The following is a 24,428-nucleotide window of genomic DNA, read 5'->3' as shown; positions in this document are numbered from 1 at the left end:
ATCTCCTTCAGCACCTTAACTGGCCTAGAGTTGTAATCACATCAAATCCAGGAGCTGCCAGGAAGCATTTCCCTTCCCAGGTGGAGAATGATCAGCCAGCACTGTGCCCAGTCCTTTTGCATTTATTGGAACCTGCTTACCCAGCAATCCCCAAAGGAGCTTAAGCAGGACTGACATTTGGAACTCTTATGACCTAAGCCTGGGATTATCACAAGGCTACCTGGGCAGGGAAAGGAGACAGGTAGGGTGTGAAGGGAGGGTCACCAAAGACAAAAGAAAGCAAAAACTTTGTCCTGCTAAGGACCTTCAGTTGACAGGGAGAGTTTTGGTTCCCCACCTCTCCAGGCCCAGGGTGTATGTGTGTGTGTGTGTGTGTGTGTGTGTGTATGTATGTATGTATGTGTAAGCATGCTGACACACGAGCATGCTCACACTGGGGGTGCTGATGTGAGGGGTGGGGGAGGAGATGAGCAGTTCCCATCACTGTTTCTTTTCCTTTATTCTCTCCTTCACTTTTTGAGGTTCAAACTGGATCAGTCGTAGAATTTCCTTATTGGCCAGGGTCCCCTCGATGAATTCCTCCTCTGTAAGTTTATCTGTGTAGTAGAAGAGAAGCATCAGTCAGGACTGGCTGTATCAAGCTGCAAAAGGTGAAACCCAACCTCCACACCCAGTAAAACTGTGTGAAAATATGGACTACTCAGCACTTGCGGGGACCCCCACCACCTTCCCAGATATCACCCCTCCTTCAAGACCCTTAAGCCCTGCTCACTCAAATCAGCCCAAGACAACCAAAGACTGGCACCATAGAGGTCCCCCAGAAGCTATTCCTATACCCTGCTCCTTCTACTGGGGCAGGGCTCTTGCCTTGCTAGTTATTATACATTGAAATCATCAATGATTATAAATACCTGTTTTCATATGCTTTCAAAATTACCCCACAGCTCTAGCCTAAAGTTCTAGGGGCAATTCTAGGAGACTGAGAGAGGCAGTCCCAAAGTCTCAGTGCAGAAGTAGGAACTGTGAGTGACAGTGAAGGAAATGATGAGTGACAGTGGTGTGCCAAGGACAGCCTGGCTTGCAGAAATGACTCTTGTGTGCCCATAATTCCCAGACAACCTGTGACATCAGGTGACACATCCTCTGTGACTGCCTCCCCTGCTTGCAGTTCCTCTTCTCTCAATCCACTCTACTTCATTTGGATGAGAATGGAGAGAGAGCCTCTGCCTCCAGCCATCCAGGCTTCCATGTGTACCTGCGTGTGTGTGTGTGTGTGTGTGTGTGTGTGTGTGTGTACACGGCTTGTGTGTAGGTTCAGTCCAGTCAAATTCGTGTCACTGCACCCTTTCTCTGTGTGCTTCATGCCACTGTTCTTGGGGTTACAAACATCACAGAGGGTGGGGTATAGCAGGAAAGAGAAGGGGACAAAGCTTGTCCTCAGGAAACTTGGGGTCTTGTGGGAAGACACACCCATGTAAAAAGAAGTCTAGGACGAGACAGATCCTTCCTGTTCATGGTCACTCTCATGATCCTCAGGACAGTGTGGACAAGCACTGTAGGGTTGGATTAGATTTCCATTGGCTTACACTCACGGATACTTCTCTGCCTAAGTCTGGGTGGTGAAATTTGGGTTTCAGAGTTCTACCTGCCTCACCAGCCTCACTCCAAGCTCAAAAGTCCCACCTCTGGAGCCTGCTACTGTGATGATGCTGTCTTCAGATGGGGCACGTGAAACACACACACACACTCACACACACACACACACACACACACACACACACACACACACCAGCAGGAGTAGCAGTGAGCCTTCTAATATCAGCAAAAACCAGCAGAGGGACCTTGACACATGGACAGACCCAGAAGGAATGGAGGGGATTCAGGAGTTAAGTGTCATAAGAAGCAATCTAACACAGCCAGAATCCAAGCAAGCAAAGTGTTCAGAGGACAAGCGCTAACGGGACTGGGTACAGGAAGGTGCCAGGGGACTGCCTAGGCACAACATTTAAGGAGTTAGTCACTTGGGGGTGGTGGTGCAAGGATGTGGCTGCCTCTTGAGAGTGAGCACCACTATGAATTGTGTACTCTGAGAGCCTGCTTGCCTCACCTGGCTCCCACCCCAGGGTCTTCCTCTGACATCATCATTTGACTGTGGAGTAGGGATGGATTATCTCCATCTTTGTTTTATATCTTTCTGAGGATTTGCTTCTCTAGCTCTGGTAAGAGTGTGTCCTAGAGGACACACAAGGGTCTAGCACTCTGACATGCTTGAGCCATGCCTTACTGAGACAACTCAGGTTCTAGACAACTCGGATGCTGACATCTCTTAAAAAATAAAAGAAAATAATACGACATGGTAGCAGTAAGGTCCATATTTCCCTAGGGAAAATGCAAGAACTATTCAGGGTTATTTAGCACTTCCTGTCTCTTGGTAGGGCTACCATCCCCTACACTGAATTTCATTATCCTAGCTCCATGTAGCTATGAATCTGAAGGCCCTGTCTGACATCAAGTCAGTCTGTCTCTGTCTCTCGGTCTCTGTTTCTGTTTCTGTTTCTGTTTCTGCCTCTGTCTCTCTCTGTATGATGATACCAATTCTTGTACCGTATCCTATATGGCCATGTGTGCCATTGGACCAACAGCTCCAGCTGCCACATTCTGGAATTCACCCCTCCTTCAAGCCCCAGAGGCTGCTTCCAGACAGCCACTAAGCAGAGAGAGGACATCAAGAAGCTGAGAGAGGACACCTTAATGATTTTGCCAGCACTGTCTTAGAGTGTCACAGCCCAGGTCTTTTTACCTGTCTTTCCTCCCTGTCCTTCATCCCTGTACTGATTCCGGGATTGGGGCCAAGTCCTCATGACATGAATCTTCCCAGTCCCTAGGTCCCTCCCTGGTGGCTGTCTTCTCAATAAATGCCCGTCAATGTAACTGAATCTGATCCTTTCTTGGTGGGATTTTGGGATCATGGAAGCTAACTTCCTGAGATCTCTGCTGAGTGAAGTGCTGTTTTCTCCTGTTCTCACTGAGCAGGGAACATCTGGACAGCAAGCAGCCAGAAGAGATAAAAGGCTGCATTTCCCTAAACCAGTCATTGTGTATGCATGGCCAGTGAGCCTGCACACTTTACATTAGTTCTAGGCTAAAGACTGGCAAAACCAACACTCCAATACACATGAAGCTGAGGCAGGAGGATTACTAGTTTACTGCTAACCTAGCATACAAAGTGTTCTCCTTCCTTCCCCCAATCCCCAGGCAGCGAGTAGGTTTTGTAATAGGAGTATGCTGATCCCCCCATTACTAGCATCAGCTGGAGGGTCGTAGTAGACCTAGCCTGAACTGACAAGCGTCTGGTAGACCACTACCCCTGACTTTTGAAGATAGCTTGGATAAAGTGTGGTGACAAAAAGTGTCCCCCAGTCCTGCCTGAGCACTGTGACTCAGAAGAGGCAATCCTTCTGGAAACAGCAGACACCGTAAAGTCGGAGGTAACAAAGACAAAGGGATTCACCATCATCTTTCTTTCCAAAGAATGTCCAGATCTTCTCAGCCCGCTTTTCTGGAGTGTTTTCATCATCTGGAAGGTGCTTCACATCCTCAGGCTTGATCATTTTGAAAATAGCCTATAGCAGACCAAGGGAAAGATCTTGTCACAAAGAGGAGTAAGGGCTTGGTTGTCCTGAGAAATCCATGTCTCACACCACACCCCAAAATCTACCAGGGTTGGATTACTTAATTTTCTAGCCCAAATTATATAATTCCTAGAGGGTGCTAAGCTATGTGACATTGGTTGTAATAATGATTTTTGAACTATTGGGATTATACTAAAACTTAAGAAGTTTCTACATATTGGAGAAGACAACAAAGTAAGATTACCTTGGGGTAGGAGAAAATATTTACAAACCTTTGATAATGATTACTTAGGGATTAGTATATAACATATATGAAGAAAACCTGCTACTCAGTGCTAAAGCAGTAAGTGGCATTGAGGGTAGTAGTATACACCTTTAATCTCAACACTTGGGAGAAAGATGCCAGCCTGATCTACACAGGGAGCTCCAGGCCAACCAGAGATACATAGTAAGACTCTGTTTCAAACAAACAAAACCAATAAAACCAACCACACACAAAATCAAACAATAAATAACTGAATTAAAAACAGACAAGGGAACTAGACAGACATCTCTTTAAATAAATAAATAAATAAATAAATAAATAAATAAATAAATAAAATAGGGATGGCCAACAAGTATGTGAAAAGTCATCAACTTCGTTAATCATTAGGTAAATGGAAATCAAAACCATAACAAGTTATCCCTTCCACCTGTTGGGATAGCTACTCTTGTGAAACCTGCCTCATCTGTGTCTCTTGTCAGATGGGGCTGGGAACATGGCTCAGTGTAAAGCTCTATGAGGCCCAGGTTTGATTCTCAGCATACAACACTAAACACTCCCACCTCAAACAAAGATGAGAGGTAAGTGTTGGAGAGGGTGTGTAGAAAAGGAAGCCCCTGGTCTTTATTTGGGCCACCACATCATTTCTCTTTCTTGATGCCCAAACAGCCTGGAGCATCAGGTGCCCTCTAAAGGTAAGGGGTTTACAGTCCAGGTGCCTACCAAAGCCCCACAGGTTCTACTGAATCAAAATTCCCTAGGGCGGGCCCCAGGCACCATCAACACCTTTGAGACCTTGGTACAGGACAGTGACTATGGAGGAAAATTTGCTCTTTCATGTACCATTTGAGTCTTCTGAGTAGATGCTATAGTTTTGTTTAGAAAAAAAAATAGAAACTTCCCAACAATAATCCCACAGCAGCCCTGAGGTTGGAGTTTGGGAGCCATTAGCACAGTCCCTGTCTCCCACAGGCTGGAGAGAAGAATCAAAGGGCATCTTCCACTGGGCGTTGGTGGCACACGCCTTTAATCCCAGCACTTGGGAGGCAGAGGCAGGAGGATATCTGTGAGTTCCAGGCCAGCCTAGTCTTCAGAGCGAGTGCCAGGATAGACTCCAAAGCTACACAGAGAAACCCTGTCTCGAAAAACCAAAACAAAAAACAAAAAAACAAAACACAAAGGTCATCTTCCATGTCTGCAAGGCATTCTAGTTCTGCAGCAGGGCTGGCCTAGGATCACAAAGGCTAACTTCTGTGGGACACTCACATCACTTGTGTTAGCATTTTTAGATTAATTCTCAAGAGAACCTTACAGAGAGGATATTGTCAGTCCCATTTTACAGACAGCAAGCAAACTTGCAAACATCAAACTTGCCCAAAGTTACCCAGGGTAGCATTGATTCTAACACAGGCAGCTTGTTCTAGAACCTGTATGCTTGCATTTTACCCCAGTTTGTGTATATTGTTTCTGAAGATCATAGACTAGGCTGAGGAGGAGGAAGGGAGGTGTGAACAAGACTTGCAGAGGTCTGCTCAGGGACACAGAAATCCCCTTAGGTACCCTACACTCAGGAAGGAATGCAGAGAAAGGCTGGGTCCCTTCAGCCCCTTCTCCCTCTGATTGAGGAAAAGCCAGAAGTGTTCCTGACTTATATGAGATCAGAGAAGTGGACAAGGTGGTCCCTATTTATCCTGATACCAGGTTTCTAGGGTTCTACTGGCTCCGTCAGTGGCTCCAGGTCAGCTAGGCTCTGAGAGGACACTCAAGGCTAGATACTTCAGGTGTTAGGCAGGCTCAGGCTGTGGATAGACATGTTGACACGAAGACCTGGGCAGCTACTGTCTCTGACCAAAGCCCCTGCCTCCCCAGAGACTCAAGGACATTATAAAAGGGTAACAGCAACTGTGAAATTAGCCTGGGCTTCAGGAAGGTCAACAGCTGTTAGAGGTGACCTTGCCTACTGGTGCTAGGACAATAAGGACACTACCCTGGTTGTTCAGGGAAGGATCTTTATAGGCAGCACCCCACCACTTCCACCTGAAATGAACTGAAACATGGATGACTCCCAGAATTCCCCTCTCCTGCCCTACCGGCACCATGTCCAGGCATGACCACTAAATACTGGCTGTGACTGTCTGTCTGCTCCATCTCTCCCCCAACATTGGGCTGGTTGGTACTGGAGTGAGAGAGAATCAAGCCTTCAGGGTTCTGGGAAAGGCCATAGAAACCATCAAAGCCTCACCCGGGGCCCAGGGAGGTTATATACATTTCCCACGGTCTCGTAACGAGTTGGTGTCAGAACTGGCACAAGAACCCATCATTTCTGACTTCCAGACAGATACTTTCACAATGACCTTGTGACCCGGTGACTAGCAAGGCCTTGAACACTTTGCACAGCCTCAGCTTCTCCTCCCCACCTCTTCTCCCTGCTCCTTTCTTTCCTCTCTGCCTAGAAGAGCATCAACCTACCACTCTTTAGGTGGACTCCGAAACTAACCCAGAGGAGGTTGCTCTGCAGGCTTTGCCCCACAGACAGTGAGAGTGCCACTTATTGGCCCCTGTTCCAGAGATGACACAGTCTGTCCTTAGCTACAGGCTTTGCTATTATGTCTGTGGTTTATCCTAATAAGGAAGGGGGGAGAATTTTGCAAGTAAAAGCATGATTACAAATACACCAAATATTACATAAAACATGAAGAGTATTGTTCCTTCTAGCAGGAATAGAATTTGAAAAATAAAGCAAGTGACAGAGACAGGAGGGTTTAAGAGGAAGAACTTAAGTGACATAGAAAGAATTGAAGTTTTCTGATATGTAAAATTATAGGAATACTTGAATGAATGACCTTACAACATTTCCATAGGGTGTTCACATCTGTAATCCCAGCAACTATGGGGACTGAGGCAAGAAGGGCTGAGGACTTGAGACAGTTGAATAACATAAGAGAGACTCCCAGAAAAATTATGTTTCTGAAAATTTGAGATGATATAGAAAATATTCATGGTAAAAGAGTAACAGGAAAAGCATGGGGGAAAAATCACAGGTAAATATGTTAGGGTTCCACAATTGTCTTAAAGCAGCTAAAACACTGGAAAGGTGTGTAGCAATGTACTAACAGTAAGTATCCTGGTTATAGATTTCGGTCTGCAACATCACATTTGCATCATTTCTAAATTTCACAGACTGCTTATGTATTAGATAAGAAAAGAACTACTCGGGGGCTGGAGAGATGGCTCAGAGGTTAAGAGCACCAACTGCTCTTCCAGAGGTCCTGAGTTCAATTCCCAGCAACCACATGGTGGCTCACAACCATCCCTTATGAGATCTGGTGCCCTCTTCTGGTGTGCAGATATACATGGAAGCAGAATGCTGTATACATAATAAATAAATAAAATCTAAAAAAGAAAGAAAGAAAGAAAGAAAGAAAGAAAGAAAGAAAGAAAGAAAAGAACTACTTGTGGTACACCAAAAACCAAAAATACTCAGAACAAATCGTAGGCAGGAGGGAGAGAACAGAGAACTCCAGCTGGGAAGTCCACAAGGGGGCAGGAAGCTTGAGGATCCCTGCCTAGGTCCACCACACCACATCAGGATTAGGAAGAGAACCAATCAGGACCTAGATTCCACGTCCCCACTGTGGTCAGTGCTTTGTAGTTGAAACATACGTGTTTCGACTTTATGGTTGTAGAATATGACTGTGTGTTGCAAAAATAAAACAAAATGAAACAAACAAACAAACAAAAAACCCTGAAGACTTAAGGGAAAAAGTGTGAGAGAGGAAAGGAGGAAGAGAAGAGAGGGAGAAGAGAGGGAAGGAAGGAGGGGGAGTGGGATGGATGGGGGAAGAAGGATGGATGAGGGGAAATTTTAAACTGCATTTATTGGGAAACACCCGGATTGTTCTTTGGGAAGCAGCTGACGCTGTGGGGAGGTGCCCTCTGTTTCTCTCCGTACATTGGAGGCTCCTTCTTTCCTCACTCTCCTGGCTCCTGGCCCGGCCCCCACTCCACTGGGCTACACAGCATCTGTGGCCTCCACCGCATGGCCTCCTCCCCATCCCACACAGGCAGCAAGGACAGAGACACACTGACCATGACGATCTCCAACACCTCGTTCTTGCTGATGGCACCGTTGCCATCCACATCGTAGAGCGAAAAGGCCCACTCGAGCTTCTGCGTGGGCTTGCCCGCCGTGGTCATGTGCAGGGCGATCACATACTCCTTGAAGTCCAACGTACCGTCGCTGTTGGCATCGAAGCTGCGGAACACGTGCTGCGCATAGGCCTTGGGGTCAGAGTCAGGGAAGAACTTGGAATAGATGCTTTCGAACTCCTGACGAGTGATGCGGCCGCTAGGACACTCCTTCAGGAAGGACTGATACCAGGCGCACAGCTCCTCCTCCGTGAACTTAGTGTTCAGTTGCAGCTCCTCCAGGATCTCTTTGGACAGAGACCCGCTCTTGCTGTTGCCCATGGTGAGGGAGAGTGGGCGCCGTGGGGGCGGGAGGGACAAGTGTGGGTGGCCTGGCTAGCAAGGCTGTGTGCAGCTGTGGGGTGGAGACCCAGGTGCTGATGGATTAGGGGGATTTGCAGACAGTTCCTCCCAGTCCTTGGAGGGAGGAGGGGCACAGAACCCTCCTGAGATTAAAATAAAGAGCTGAGAGTAGTCGCTCACCTCCTCTGTGCATGCTGAGAAGAAAGGACCAGATTGGGACCCTTGAATCAAGCATCCTCCTGCAATCAAGTCTTGGAAGAGCCACACTGGTCCCTGTCTGTGTTCCTCGTCCCAGGAGTACCCATAAGAAAGACCTTATAATGCAGGGTTAGGGCCTCAGGGGCTGGACGCAGCTGGGTTTGAATCCCAGCTCTGCCACTTAACCTAGGGCATGTTCTTAACCTCACTCTCCGTGGGATGCCTTTCTAATCCTTTTCAGCAAGGCCTTTCTTTTAACCACTACTCTATCATGGCTCCCTCCCCCATGTCCATTGGTAAACCCCAAACTGTCAGCTAGAAGGGAAGTTGCCAGAAAGGGAAGGATTGTGTTCCTATCAGTTGTTATCCCCATTTCCAGAACAGTGACAGAATAGCTCAAACTGGCTGGTAGAAGTGCACACACACACACACACACACACACACACACACACACACACACACCCCAGACTCACTATGATCCCACGCAAATGTTTTGATTTTACTATAGTACAGGACATGCTTAAACAACAGCAGATTACTGCCCCAGAGGGTTTAGTCTAGCCTAAGTGTTCTGAGCATACTGAAGTGGGCAAGCTTGAGTTACAGAATTCAGTGGGTTGGGTGAGCTATGTGCATTTTTACTTACAGTATGTTCAACTTAAGACAGGGTCGAGACCTGGCCCCATTGTAAGTCTGTTGTTATTGTTCCTCAGTAACAAGGGTAAAATAAGGCTACCTAAGAGGGGTGAGCAGACTGAATAAAGCAAGCAGACCAGGCAGGTGGCAAGGGACAGAGAGGCCTGTCACACTGGCAAAGGATACAGGTGAATGTGTCACTTGAATGTAGTCGCAGGGGTTGTAATAGTTGATTGTTGTTGATGTTTTCATGCAACATTCATGGCTGCGCCCCCCTCCACTCTTGCTATTTCTTTAGAGACTAGAACACTATTGGGATACCGTAAGTTTTAGAAAGAAAAACCCATCACTAGCTTCTAATGCCATCCTTTTACCCGACCCTCTTTACAATGCTGACCCCCTGCAAGCTAAGATTTCTCTTTTCCAAGCATCCCCTATAAACTAAATATATATTGCCATCCTTCTCTGCTTTTGTCAAGGAATTCTCTGCCTGTTTTAGGGTTACTATTGCTATGATGAAACACCATGATCAAAAGCAAGATGGAGAGGACAGAGTTTATTTGTCTTATGTTTCTATAACACTGTCCATCATCACTGAAGGAAGTCAGGACAGGAACTCAAACAAGGCAGGAACCTGGAGGCAGGAGCTGATGCAGAGGTCATGGAGGGGTGCTGCTTACTGGCTTACTCCCCATGGATTGTTCAGCCTGCTTTCTTATAGAACCCTGGACCACCAGCCCAGGGATTGTCCCATTCACAATGGGCTGAGCCCTCCCCGATTAATAAATAATTAAGAAAATGCCCTAGAGGCTTGTGTACAGCCTGATCTTATTGAGACATTTTCTCAGAGGAGCCACCACCCTCTCTGATGACTTTAGCTTGTGTCAAGTTGACATAAAAGTAGCCAGTGTGCTGTTCTACCCTGTGGGATAGTTGGGTGATAAGATGCTTATTTTAGAAGGATCTGTTTTATTATAGAGGCCTGGATTTAGGACTGGTTGTATGAGGTGAGGAAGGTCTTGGGGATGGAGCCCTCAACCTGTGTGGTCTGATGCATTCTCTAGGGTCAGAGATGATTGTACTTGCACAAGGGGACATCCAGTTGTTGTCATCCTCACAATGACTGTCTCTCAAGGTGGGTAAAAGCCCCACACCTTCTGGGATCACAGGAGGAAAATCCGAGTTGGGCTTTGATTTTTCTACTCCAGGGCTAGATTAATATTGCAAGATCTTTAAGCTACCCAAAAGAAATGCTGAAATCCTATTTAAGAAATTTTTTGGTGGGGGTGGGGGGTGGATGTAACCTATGTGTGCAGTGTCTGAGCATGTGAGTGCATGCATATGTCAGCCTGTGGTTTCACATGAAGGCCAGAGGAGGATGTTGCATGTGTTGTTCCATCCCCTTTTTGTCTTACCCCTCCCGTTGGGTGGTGGGCAGTTGTTTTTTACTGAACCTGGAGCTAGACTGGTTTCAAGCGAGCTCAGTTTCTACTCCCTCACAATACTGGGGTGACAGGTTCATGCACAGCTACACCTGGTTTTCTATATGGATTCTGATTATTTGAACTCACATCCTTAAGCATGCACAGCAATTGTTCTCATCTTCGAAGTACTCCCAAACACTGAAATCATATCTCAGACCTTTAAAATACAACTTTCTTAAAGCATGCACGCTTTAACACACGTGTGTGTGTGTGTGTGTGTGTGTGTGTGTGTGTGTGTGGACATGGACATGACATGAATATGGAAGTCAGAGGACAATAGACAAGAGTGTTGCTTCTCTGCTTATACCATATGTGCTGCAGAGATGGAACTTGGATTATAAAGCTTGGTTGTCAACATCTTTCCCCACTGAACCATCTCAGTTCCAGCCCAGCATGGTTCTGGGGGCGAGGAGGCCATAGCAAACTTGCTAAGTAGATAATGGGCAAATAATCAGCCCAAGGCAGGGGAGTTGCCTATTGTAGTGGCTCAAGTATGATCCCAGAACATAAGGGAGCACCCTCATGGGCATGCTAGATTCAAATCTTTGCCACTGGGAGGTAACGTGGGCAGAGTGCTTGGCTTAGCTAGGGGCAGGGGAGACATCTGGAACCCCTGTGTTGCTATGTAAGATGGGGAGGTAGTGCTCAAGGTATGGATTATGAAGAGCAGACCCCAGAATTCTCCAGGCAGGTAAGTGAAAAGTATAGCCTATTTGCTAACAGGCCATTGATGGGAAAAGCAGGTCTTCACCGATGGAGAGCCACCTGTCAGGCCCACTGTGAATCTGCCTTCTGTCACTGTGACAGAATACCTGAGGTAATCAATGGCAAAAACAGAAGCTTGTCTTGGCTCACAGATTTTGTGGTTTCTGTCCACAGACAGCCATTGCTCTTGTGTCTGTGGGGAGGCTGCCTATCACAGCGGGCAAGCTGGGTGGAGGAAGCTACTTAACTCATGGCAGACAGGAGGCAAAAGAAGGGGACCAGGAAGCTGCCAGTGTGTCAATAGCATGCGCCAAAACACCCAACTTCCTTACCTGAGGTCATACTTCTTAAAGGTTCCACTACTTCCTAACAGTGTGCTATGGGCTGAGGGCAGGGCCTTTGGGAGAACAGTATCTAAAACATCACCCACCTTGGCACTTCTCAGGAACGACCTAGGTGACACATCAAAGTGATGGCTTAGTCCCCCTGCACATTTTACCCAGTGTGCTACCAAAGGATTGAGAGAGAGGAGAGAGAGAGAGAGAGAGAGAGAGAGAGAGAGAGAGAGAGAGAGAGAGAGAGAGAGCTTTCCCCCCACAGCTTAGGAGAGAATATTATTTCTTAGGATCTTTCTTTCCTGTACTCTCTCTGCCCTTGCAGGAGGCATTGGCTCTCAGACATGATTAGAAATGGACCAGATACATTGAAAACCCACTCACTCACTCACCCCAGGCACAGCCCTGGAAGGTATGCAATTAGGGAATAGATGTGTAGCCTGCCCTGAGGGAAGGGAGGAAAGGCTGGGTCCTTTCTGAGAGCTGGCTAGAAGTGCCCCCAGGTGAATTGGACAGATGGGTCACTGTAAAAGCATTTGCCCTGAAAGCCTAACAGTGAGTTTGATCTAAAATTCCCACCCAAGATAAAGAGAGTCTGATATCTTCTGATGTTCACGATGCACTTGTGTGTACATACACTAATACATCTATTTTAAAGTACCTTAAGGGTATCAGACTGTCTTTATGAAGTTGGCCTATGAGGCAAAGCTGCCAGGTCACCAGTTAAAAATAGTGGCTCCAAAGATCTGTCTCTGGCCCTGGCTTATACTGCTCCTGGATGGCAAAGTCAGAAGCAGAGCCCGAGTTTGCTAGTTCTGGGCTCTGTAGATTACAGTGGCCTGCCCCTTCCCTCCTCTGTCTTTCTATTTCACTGGCTCTCTCACTCTGCTTGCTCTCTTGCTCTCAAAGAGGCTGACTGTAGAGGCCTGATTCTCATTTCCATAGGTGAGGATCTGGGGTTGCCATGGCAATGAAAGAGCTGACAGTGAAGAGTCACAAATGGGTGGGGAGATCTAATAGAGACCTGTGCCTTTCTGTTGGGGGGGGAGAGCAGGTGGGATGCAGCTGGGTCCAGTCTCTAGACTTCAGGTTGCTGTGCCCTGGAGGGACCCCCTGCAGGAGGGGATCCCTGGAAGGACCACAGGCAGCTGTGTTGATGCTGCTGAGAGTGAGGGGTCATGACCCAGAGGTTTGTTTGAAAACCTGCATAAACATCTTCTATCAGAGGGAGCACTCACGCTCCTCAGCCAAACAAGTTTGCTTGAGATGATGTATTGTGATCTGATTTGTTAAGTCTGAGTTGGGCCCATAAACTTGCCCGGTGCCCTGAAGAAAGACTGATGGCTATCGCTGCAAGGAAGAAGACCATTTGTGTCACTCCTTTTGGACTTGCCTAGACCAAGCAGCCTGGAATCTCTAGAGGCCAGCTCAGTCCCATCATTAAGCAAAGCTCAGCTGTTTATGAGCTCAGACCCCAGCCCTCATCACATTTCTCCAGGTTCACTGCTCTGAGCTAAGGACAAAGTGACCCTTGACACCCCTTGGCCTGGAGTCAGGGCTTCAAACAGTCTGTATGGGCAGGGGAAAGAGGAATGGAAGCAGTGGGGATTCAGCCTGGTCAGGCCCCTCAAGTACAGCCATCCTCACCGTGGGAAATGGCTGCCTGTCCCTTCTGCCTGGACCCAGATTCTTAGAGTCAACTCAGAACTTCCCCACCTGCTATACTCTACTTCAACATGCCAAGGTCTTGGCTCTACTTCCAAATAATATCCTGACTGTCCTCCTAAACTTACCTTTGGCCAAGACCTCTCCCTCCTATCATGTGTCCTTTTCAAGGCTGGTATTCTGAGTGAAGATGCCTACATCCTCTAAGGTGAACATCAAAGGTTTACAGCAACTGGTGCTATAAACCCTATAGACGCTCCCTCCCCATCCTGCCACCATTTCCCGGAGTCTATTCTCCTAGGTTTCTCCTCTGCACCTGCCACACTGGTCTCAGACATGTAGCATGGCTTCCTCTTGGTCTAAAACAGTGGTTCTCAACCCTTCTAATGCTGCAACTCTTCATGTTTTAGTGACTCTCCCCATCACAAAATTATTCCATTGCTGATTCATAACTGTCATTTTGCTATTGTTATGAATTGTAATGTAAATACCTGATATGCAGGATATCTGATATGTGACCTCTGTGAAAGGCTTGTTTGATTCCCATAGGGGGTCACAACCTACAGGGTGAGAACCACTGGCCCAGAACTTTCTTCCCTGAAACTTGTCAGGCTCCCTCCCTTGCCTGCTTGTGCCCAGTCAGCTGAGACCTTCTCTTCAGGACCACTCCAATCACCCTGGTATAACACCCAGCCTTGCCATCCTGGTCCTTCCACACTTTATGTTCTGCAGCTGCTCACTGATGCCCTTACTAGCTCTCTGGGCTTTTTCTACCTGGTTCTGTTGTCCAGGGATTACGAAGGCAGAGCAGAGCTGTTTGTTCCATTCACTGATGTATTCCCAGCACTCAGAGAGGAGAGTGACATAAAACACTGTAAGGAGCCTTGTAACCAGGCAGGCAAAAGGCTTGGCTGGAGGGAGATTAAGACAAAGGTTACAATGGGGCAGGCAAAGGCCTGGCTGAAGTAAGATTAAAAGAAAGGGAGCATAGGCCCACTACTCGGCCATTGTAGATAAGAGAGAGAATGTGTGGAGTGTGGCAAAGTGTGATTAGCAAGATTTAGCAAACTATTTAAGGACCAGCTCACAACTGGGAACTTTAGAGTGTGCCACAACTCTATGTCCTGGAGCTCTCCTCCGATAACCTAAAACAACCAGTCCATCAAGCTGAGTGCTGCCCCTTGATTCCGCGACACTGAGCCCTCAGAAGACTCCACAGCCTGAATCCAGAGGAACCTAAGTCCCCAGCTGGAACCTGCAGGCCGCTGCAGGAGAGGTACCCCCCCCCCCCGCCCAGCTGAGAGCCTATTGTCTGTGGTTCTTAGGATTGTTTGCTTATGCTTGTGTGTTACTTTGACATAAGTGTGAAATAAAACTTATATACTCAAAACCAACTCGCTGAGTTTGTCATTCCTCCCAGGTCAAAACCTGGTAAGGGCTCGAGACAAATACACACTCAGCAGTTGTTGAACACATGAATGGTTGAGTGAGTAAAGGAACAATAGCAGCAACCCCTAAGGCAGAAGGAAAGCAGGGAGTTAAGGAGTGGTGTGCAAAAGGCTGGGACCAGTAACTTTGTGTCCGTCCAGGTCCTGTTGTCCTTGGTCCTTCAGATAAGTCATCAGGACTGAAACCACCAACAGTGTCTAGAGACCAGGAAGAATGTTGAGACTGTGTGTAGGAAGGAAAATATGTGGCCTTCTAAGAAAGAGGGTCCCTATGGGACCCATCGTCTCTGGAGAGTTTATTTTTCATGGGACAAATCTAAGCATCTCAAGTGTACACAGAACTGAAGGAGGGGGACAAAAAAAGGGATGGCATTGAATTTCCTGAAAACACTTTATAATAGCGTGGGTCAATTATACATAGCAAACACCTTCAAAATTTAAACTCTAATTTAAACATTTAATTCTTCAGAATTAATACACACAGATGCTATTATGGGGTGGGGGAGGCATACAGCCTCCATTGGGATCAGAGTTTTGACAGTGTTACTTACAACTTATATTACATCCATTTTATTTACTGGTCTAGGCAGCCGGAGCATGGAAAGATATACAGCGTGGAATAAACACATTCGTCCCAGATGAGGAATGCTGGCAGGAGACACAGCTTTTCAACATTAAAAATGTATAAAGTATTTAGCAAAAGTTACAGAAAACAGACCAAACAAGCAAGTTTATTTTGTTAGAAAATTCCACGTTCATGGGGCTTGCTGATGTGTTCAGGTTGCAAGGGAAGGCTGCTGGACATCTCTCTCCCCGGCAGGGAAGACATACAGAGTTGGGCCCTCACCCAGGTTGGCTGGTGTCCCTTGGAATGTTGGTGCCTGGGTCCAAGAACCTGTCTGCTGAGGAAGCTGCAGGGAGGGACAGGTGAGCACATAGAAGTCCTGACAGGGTGTGACCTTAGGGTGCAGGACAAACTGGGAAGCATGACAGGGCCGGTCTCAGCTTTTTCTTTCTGCCCCGGTTTCACACAGTAACTCTGGCCCTTCACTCTCTACCATTGCAGTCCTATTGGGAACTCCCCTCAGACACTCAGGGGCAACATTCCAAATATCACTCAGCAAGGTTTTAAAGGCCATCCCCACTCTCCCAGCTCAAGATTCCATAGTTCAATCCCTGAGAGCCACACCCAGCACTAGACGGTTAAGACAGGGGAGCCTTGACTTTGGGTCCCTATTGGATCTTGCCCCTTGAGAAGCAGGTCCCTCACCTCAGGAACTTTCCCACAGAAAGCTACTAGGGGGTCCTAGTAGCTTTGCCTCCCATGTGAGACCCTTGGGTTCCGACTCCCAAGCTCTGACCCTCACCTGAATCTAGGAATGCCTCAGTTTACCTGGAGCCTCACAAGGGCCTTCTAGGATCTATCTTTCACTCAGAAGTACGTGATCAAGACAGCTTGGAGGAGTAGGCCCCACAGGGCCTCACCTACAGCCTGGCCTGACTTTAACTGGGCTTGGTTCCGTCTCTGCCACCAATAGATAGTAGTCTCGGTGTGACGGCTGGAAAGTCAAAGTACAGCTGGAAACAAGGACTTGATCAGCTGGCTCCTTGGGGACAGACCCAGATGGTATTGATACTGGCTTCTAGCTTATTTGGGGTTTCTGAGAGGAGCTAAGCAATTCTTGGCTTGTGACATGATTGAGTTCCATTTGGGTTTACCTAGAAAATTGTCCATCATGAGGATTTTGGCCACAGATGTACAGATGACACCAGGCTATATATGACCATGTGCATAGCGTGCAAATAGGCAATGGGGGTTTGGAGAGAACACTGGATTTGAAGGCCTCAGAGACCTCCTAGGACAAGCACCCTCAGTTGGCAGATGACACAACAGATTCAGGGAACCGTCAAACTGTGCCCAAGGGTCATTGCTCAATAAACATCAAGTCCCAAAGACTGAGGTGACAGCCCCTAAGGGAGAGGATCTTCCTGCACTGAGAGATATACGGCTGCAGTAGTGGAGGGTGACGCTGTCGCCATTCCTTCCTGCTTTCTGTACTGATCCCAAACTAGAATCACCAGCAAAATGAGTGTAGTAGCATCAGGACCACACAAGGGCGCAGCTGAGGTCTGGGGAAGGAGCCCCAGGAATGTAGGAAGCAATGGTTTGGAATCAGTTATACAAATTGGAGATCTGGGGCTATGACTTCCAGGGCATAAAAAACTCATTTTAAAACTAAGGAAACCCTGGGACCCACCCATGTGATGGAATACAACTCAGCAGTGAAAGGGAACCCTCTACTGATGCACACAACATTATGGCTGACTCAGAAGTTTGTATCAGCGTGACTCCATTTACACGGCATTGTAGAAAAAGGCAAAACTATAGGGACAGAACACTGATCTGGTTGCTAGATTGGGGTGGGAAAAGGGAACTGGCATGAAGACATGTCAGTCTTGGTTGTGGTTGACAAGACCATAGATGTTAAGGTTCAAAGAAGTGCATTCCTTGAGAGGGTGAATTTTATTGTATTTTAATCATACCTCTTATCTTGAGAAGGGGTTGGGAGGATACTTTTCAGCATGTGAACCGTTATGGCAATGAGGGGGTCTCCAGGCTAAGTCATCGGGCAGCTAACCTGCTCCCTCACTTTGTATCTGTAAAATGCCTTTCTTAGCTTCATAGCAACAGCGGTCTTCAGACTCCTGTTTATTAAGTTCTCCTTGTCAAGGTGACTCACAGCTGGGAGCAAACCCTCCAACAAGCAAAGGTCTTTTGACACCTTGTGAATTTCATGGCTTGTGTTTCCATGAAGAGGCTTTGGCTTAGCCAAGAATCTCCTGCACCCATTCACCACCCTGGTAATTGGCTGGATTTTTCAGAGGGAATCGACAGAATCTCCTGTCTCAAATTTGGATACTTTGTTTCAGCTCTTAACCAACCATTGTGGAGAACCTCTCACATCAGCCGGTCTTGTGAGGAGGTAGAAGGGTGGTCTCCACCGCTGTGCCGGAGACAGCTTAGGGTTGCCGTCCACATCCTTCAAATGGCTTGTGCCCCGTGGGACTATTCAAAAGTACTAGAAAATAATGAAGGGTAACAAGTATCTCTTCCTGGAGGTTGCCATGGCAACCAACCCATTTTTGAACATCATTCATTTCAGAGATTTTTTTTTAAACCAGGCTTTTGCAGACAAAGCTTAAGTGTGTTGGCACTCCTGGGAGGGGGGCAGGTAGAAAGTGCTGTTTTGCTCTCAACCTGGACAATGGATGCTTGCCCACCATGAACAAACCAAGCCAAATCTTCTTAGAACCTAAGCACCAGCATTTACAAAAGCAAGATAACGGGGCTGGATGTAGCTAAATGGTGGAGTGCAGGCCTAGACACACGTGACTCTGGATTGGGCCCCCAGCACTGCAAACAGAACAAGGACCCCAACGATAGCTTGAACACTCAACTCCGGTATGTACTTTTGGGTTCTCAGCCTTCATCATCGTCTTGACTTTACCCACAGTGTGCTGTGAAGGTGGCTGGACACTTGACTGGGTGTCATTTCCTGGCACCCTCCTCCTCCATGCTCTCACTCTTCCTATTTGTGGTACAAGGAAAGGTATTGAAAAGCAATCAAAGCTGTTTCTGAAATTGGAGCTGGGCATGAGCAGAGAGTTTGGTGGTGACGAGACTCAAATCTTGCTGCTGGGTTAAGACCTCTTAGCATAGTTAATACCTCAAGAATCCCAGTGCAAAGTGGGATTGAACCTTCTCTCCAGAAGGGTCTAAACACACCTATCTGTGCATGAAGCACATTGGAGAGTGTCCTCTTAGACACAGACTAGCATTCAGCACCCAGTTCCAAGCAGTCACTGAGAAAATGAATGTGCAAAATGAACGGGTGAAGAAAACCCAGCACACATCCAGTACCTCTGAGAACTCAAATGGGCAGAGAAGGAGGAATGACATCATCTCAGGAAGAGGCGAGTCTACACAAGAGAGGTCTGAGGGTTTGTTTGGATGACAGAGCCATAGCCTGTCCTCAGATAAGATTATATGCTGCTTGTCTATACCAAAATGTCCTGGATGGACAATAGAAGGGAGTAGGAGGAGTAAAAGGTATATGTGGGTAGATTAAAAAGGAGGTGAGGTGGCAATGAGGAAGGAATGGCCTCAGAATGAATTGGCTCACATCAGCCAACTGGGGTTTTGCTGGAGCAAGCGGCATCTCAGAGGACTCTGAACCCTCTGGATGGGGGGGGTAAGTCATGAGCCACATTGTGGTCCCCAAAATCCCCGTGTATGACTCACAAATTAGGTTGCTAAACCACAGCACCCATTTTTTTAAAATACAGAAACTGGGAAATAATATCCTAATATTGATAGCTGGTGTCGTGGTTCATGCTGAGTCTTGGAGCGTGGGTTGGTTAAATGTCCTTTGTGGTTGAGATGTGTCAGTAAGAAAAGTGACAATGCTCAGTTTGCTTTAGTGTATCAGGCATCCTCCTAAGAACCATGGGAGATGGCTCTGTGGATGAGGCACTAAAAAGGGTCGAAATTAGTAAACAGCCTGCTGTTAGCGTGTAAGGTGGAAAGTTGTGAGTTGTGCTTGCAGGATTCTGCCCCTTGGGGATATAAACAAGTCAAATACAAAGTCACCTGTGGGAAGATGAAGAAGGATGACCTCCCTCTCAGGGCACAAGTTCCCAGCTAGAATCTGACCCCCTGCTCACTATGTGACAAGTTCCTTCTCCTTGGTGGCAATAACCTACAGCCACAAAATCTGCACTACTCTCCAGTGCCAGCAAGGAGGACATCAGTTCCTAACCCATCACGCACATCCAGAGCTGGAGCCATCAGAGAATAACCAACAGTGACCTGACCTCCATCCTACATGACCTGTGTCAGCAGTGTGGCAGAGCTCTGGACAAGGCTGCCATAGTGTTGGGGGGCAGTGCGCATGTGGCAGACAAGACTCTCTGGGACTCCATCCCCAAAGCCTTTGAACATGCACACAGCTGCCTGAGGACTTGGGAAACACCTTCTATTGAGTCTGGGAAGGGGTGTCAGGGTGAGAGTGGGGAGCATCTTCCTTGAGAAAGAGGCTGAAAGGAAGGGCAGATTGGGACTTCTGTGGTGGACTTTACAGCCAGTGCCTGATCTGAAATGGACGGGAGCCATGATCTGGTGATGCCAGCTGAGGTAGTTCTGTCCTGACCTCTCCAGAGTTGGGTTGAGAAGACATCCCCCGCCAGCCTTGTGTAGAGGGATGAAAAAATAGATATGGGCTCCCAGAATGCTTTGGGAGGAAAATAGGGAGGGCTGAGAAAAGTTGTGGGTGCAGGCTGTGGACTGCTGAATGCCTCCTATCCTTGATCCTGACCCTGGCATTGTTTGGAGACAGAGACCTCCCTCCCTTCCTCTTCCTGTAACCATGGAGATGAGAAGCCAGCTGGAGGACAGGCCCTGGATACCTGGGGCACAGGAATGTGATGGCCATCCCAATGGAACTCAGCAGGGACCCCAAGCCTCAGTTTGTTCTCAGAGTTGACAAGCACAGCATGGAAGTTGGAGGGGAGGCTTCAGTCTAAGAGATGGAATCAGGGCTGTGAGTCCATCTTTATGGCCAGGGAATATTGGGGAGCCCCTGGCTGGGCCCTCTTTCTGGCATCACTGGCCCTTTTCCTCCTTCTCTGTGGACAGGTCAGCAGGTAACAGGGCAGATCCACCCCTTCTCCATGGGACCCCCAGCCCCTCTCCCAGCAGGACCCCCAGGACCACATAGGCACGTCTAGATCTCCATGTCCACTGGGCGAATGTTGCCTGTTTTGTGCTCTCTGACCCATAGCTCCCTGTCTTTGGCTGGGTCCACTTTTCTCAGCAGTTGGTCCACAGGCTCGACTGTCTGCAAGGGACACAGAGGAGGGGTCATTGTCAGAGGTGGCAGCTGAACTGGGATGTCTCCTGTGTCCCGTGCTGCTGCAGCTGGAGCGCCACCTCAGATCAGCCCTCTAGAAGGTTCCAGGGCCCCATGGAGGTGGTTTGGGGGTGCAGAGCAATGTGAGAGGTGGAGGTAGTCTGAAGATCCCAGGCCTGGAGAAGAGGGCAGTCTGTCCTAAAGGGGACCTCTTCCTCCCTCTGTCTTCCCTTGGCTAACAGACCTGCCTTCGGGCACTGGTCATTGTTTTAGAAGCTGTATATTTGAATTGCTTTCTAAAGCAAATTCACACGGAAGACAGATGTCTTTGGTTATTTTAACCATGGCAAAGCTGGGTGGAGCACATAACTGTGATCCCAGCACTGGAAAACAGAGGCAGGAAGATTCTACATTCAAGGCCTAGCCAGATCCAGCCAAAAACCAAAGTAAACCAAATACAGCCATTTTTTTCCTGGTTCTTGGTAGTAGCCCCCCAGGAGAATCTGCCTCATGTACTAAGAATGGATCACATGGACCTCTGGGGCAATCATGCCAAGTCTACCCTGCTAGCCTTAGTGCATAGGTGGGAAACTCACACTTTGGTTGAACATATCTGTCTCATGCCGTAGCTGTGTGTACTGGCACAGATGTTGTCGGATCATTTCCACCCTCTCCACCTCCAGCCGCTCCAGCTCCTACAGAGGAAGAAGAAAAGACCAGAGGCCCCTGAGCCCATCCCTAACTCAGGATCCTTCTCACCGAGCGGGTGTCAGACCACCATGTATTCTATGTGGATCCCCAGCTTCTCTGACCCTCTGGATGCTAATGAAGAAGGAACCAATCTCTAGGGTGAAGATGAAGGTCATAAGAGTGTCTCTGCCAGCTCTGTATGGAACTCTGCACGTGCAGTGTCTGAATGTCCCTATTAGGACTCAAAGAGAGGTTTTATGATTGTCTCCATTGTTCAAAGCGTCATGGAGCTGTAGAAAGAGCAACATTTAAGCTGGGATCTGTAGTGCTCTCCAGCTGTTGGGCAGGGCAACAGGATGTGTGCAGGAGCGCTCAGCCTCTCAAGTTCTCTGGCTTCTACCCACTCCTAGTGCTGAGGGACAAAGAAGACCAGGCAGGGAGCAAGGCAGGCTGGGAATGTGCTAGCCATTGTCAGAGAAGAGTGGAAAGGCTTGTTGTTGGTTTCTAGCTGGTTCCGTGACTTTAGGGGATTAGGCTGTTATTCTGTGGGGAACTAGGTCACTGCCCAGGTGATTAACCTGGAAGGGAGGTAAAGAAGGGGGCTTAATTAGAAGATTAATGGAGGAGAGGAAAAGCAGGGCACTGACCCCAAGGAGGCTGCTAATCTTCCTAGGTGGGCTAGCACCTGGAGAAGGTGGCTGGTTAAGGCTTGGGAAGGGGTGGCAGTGGACACTGAAATGATAGAATGTACAATGGACATGATGCTGTCCCCTTCTCCCACTTGTTCCAAGTACCAGCCATGCTCTACTGCCCTGCCCAGGCAGTCTGACCAACAAGGAGAGATAACTGATCCTTTAAAAGGAACACACAGGATAGCATTCAGGGCCTGCCTCCATGGTCTTCCATCACAACGTCTCTACAGCTCCCAGTCTTCCCATTCAGGTGTCTCATAAGGACCCCTCTATCAAGGACCTGAAGATGTGTGTGTGTGTGTGTGTGTTGGGGAGAGTGTGTCAGCTTCCCACTGCTTCTCTGTTTATCACAGCAGGGCCATGGCTCACTGAGATGAGGAAATTCCTGGTGGATCCTGACTTCTCAGTGGACAGAAAAAAGATAACTGAGCAAGACCAGGCCCTTGTGGAGTTCATAGGGCAGGAATTGGTAGAGTAGGAGTTTGAATCCATGGGCAGGTATAGAATGAGGGTTGAACTTCAATATTGAGAGAGATATAATGACCATCTCTGTGGTTACCACCACTCCATCCTCCCATGACCACTGTCCCCTGCCCAGGGATGCTTGTGCATCAGCCTCTTTACCATATGCTCACATTTCTCTGATCACATACCAGTGTGGTTGTCACCATCTCTTCAAACCACTTGGACTGGGCCTGGTTGTAGAGGTCCACGCAGCGCATGAGGTCATCTCCTGGGAAAAGCCAACAGACACCATCATGCCCTGTTACATGCCACCTTGTCTCCACTCTGGTTGTCCTCCTCTGCCTGTGCCCATGGTATGCCTGTTGCTCTCCCAGTCACGGTGGCCATTGTAAAGCCAGGGAATGAAGGAGGAAGAAGAGAAGAAGGGAGCAGATAAAAGGAGAGGGCAAAGCACAGGGGACCAGCCACCAAGTGCCTGTCTGAACTGAATTGCAGACCCCAAGAACTCAGTTTCTCATGAAGAGACCACACGTGACTCTGGATTCCATGTTGCACATCTGCAATTTCAGCACTTGGGAGCCTGAGGCATTAGGACTGCTAGTTTGAGGTCAGGATGGGCCACGTGAGATGTTCAAGACCAGCCTGGGTAACTTAGGGATGTAGCTTAGGGGGTAAGAAGGTCTTCCTAATGAATGCAAAGCCCAGGTAGAATCCCCACTATGTTCTTTCTCCCCTAAGAGAGAAATTTGCAAGTTGTGTGTGTGCACGCACATGTGCGTACATGTGTGCGTACACACATACCCATATGCTAGTGTGACAGTAAGAGACAAAGGACAGCATTCTGATACCCAACATAACATCCTGTGGTCATGGCTCATTTACTGTGCAGCACTAGTACAAAGCCACACCAGAGCAGGGGCAGATGAATGGGAGCCTTGGGAAACTGAGTCAGACTGAACCGGAGGGAAGTATTCATGCAGCATTCCGTTTTATAACAGCAATCTGAACACACAACCACTATAGCTTCACAGCTAACATACTACTTTCTGTAATGACATGAGTATCTGAAACATTTTTAAAATTAGAACAAAAACGAACTATGAGGTGACTACAAAATATTGGTAAGGATGCTGACACCCCAGAGCCTTGGGACATGAAGCACAGTTGGTGCGCCAAGGGCATCAAGAGACCCTGGGAACTGGTGACAAGTGCAGGACTTCAGGTTCAGACCTGCTGAACCAAAGGCCAACTCTCCCCCAGACCTGTGGTGAGGAATGTATCAGAGGAGCCCACAGTGCTCTGCACTGTGTAAAAGTGGCTCTGGTGAGAATTGGGCATCATGCTGGGAGCAGCTTGTGAGCCAACCCCCAGAGCCAAGTGACTCACTCTAATAAATCAACAGGCGATTCTAGGAATCCTCAGAGTTGAATCCAGTCATTTGAATAGATTCAGAGTCATTTCATTGACATAACTCTTACTCATATGGAGGAAAACAGGGAGGCTTGTACATATAATTCAAAACCAGCTCAGAATCCTCATGCCCCGACCACAGATATACCACGAGTCCTGTGCCTTGGGGAACAGCTATGCTAAGTGTTTTCTTCATGTCATTCCTGGCCAAAGCCAATGACTACCCCTTCGGTTCAAGGAGCATTAGCCAGAGGGGAGTGCATAGATGCATCTCTGTCCCTGTATTTCCGCCATGACTTCACCTGCTCTGGAATGGGGCCACCAGCATGCTGTTCTATGAACATATACTGTGAGACCCCTAGACCCCAAATGTCCATTCTGATTTTGAGGACATATTTCAGGAATC

At 47.9% G+C, this 24,428-nt stretch overlaps 2 protein-coding genes across 2 annotated transcripts in view; both read right to left on the bottom strand.

Moving 5' to 3' along the window:
• Positions 1-480: 480 nt before the first annotated feature.
• Positions 481-8,364, bottom strand: Rcvrn (recoverin). Its single transcript, XM_027426195.2, has 3 exons — positions 7,984-8,364; positions 3,512-3,623; positions 481-596 (listed from the first exon to the last, which is right to left on the bottom strand). The coding sequence occupies exons 1-3, from the start codon at positions 8,362-8,364 to the stop codon at positions 481-483; spliced, it is 609 nt and encodes a 202-aa protein (XP_027281996.1).
• Positions 8,365-20,639: 12,275 nt separating this feature from the next.
• The window catches only part of Gas7 (growth arrest specific 7), a 231,524-nt gene continuing 227,735 nt past the window's right edge, over positions 20,640-24,428 (bottom strand). The window contains exons 12-14 of the mRNA XM_027427111.2: positions 22,801-22,880; positions 21,362-21,460; positions 20,640-20,753 (exon numbers count right to left, since the gene is read on the bottom strand). Coding sequence (XP_027282912.1) covers positions 20,640-20,753; positions 21,362-21,460; positions 22,801-22,880 — 293 coding nt within the window. The remainder of the gene's footprint in view (positions 20,754-21,361; positions 21,461-22,800; positions 22,881-24,428) is intronic.

Source organism: Cricetulus griseus, chromosome 7 (genome assembly GCF_003668045.3).
Source record: "Cricetulus griseus strain 17A/GY chromosome 7, alternate assembly CriGri-PICRH-1.0, whole genome shotgun sequence".
Classification (NCBI taxonomy): domain Eukaryota; kingdom Metazoa; phylum Chordata; class Mammalia; order Rodentia; family Cricetidae; genus Cricetulus; species Cricetulus griseus.
Note: the sequence above shows the minus strand (reverse complement) of the source record. Positions and strands in the feature narration are given on the sequence as shown.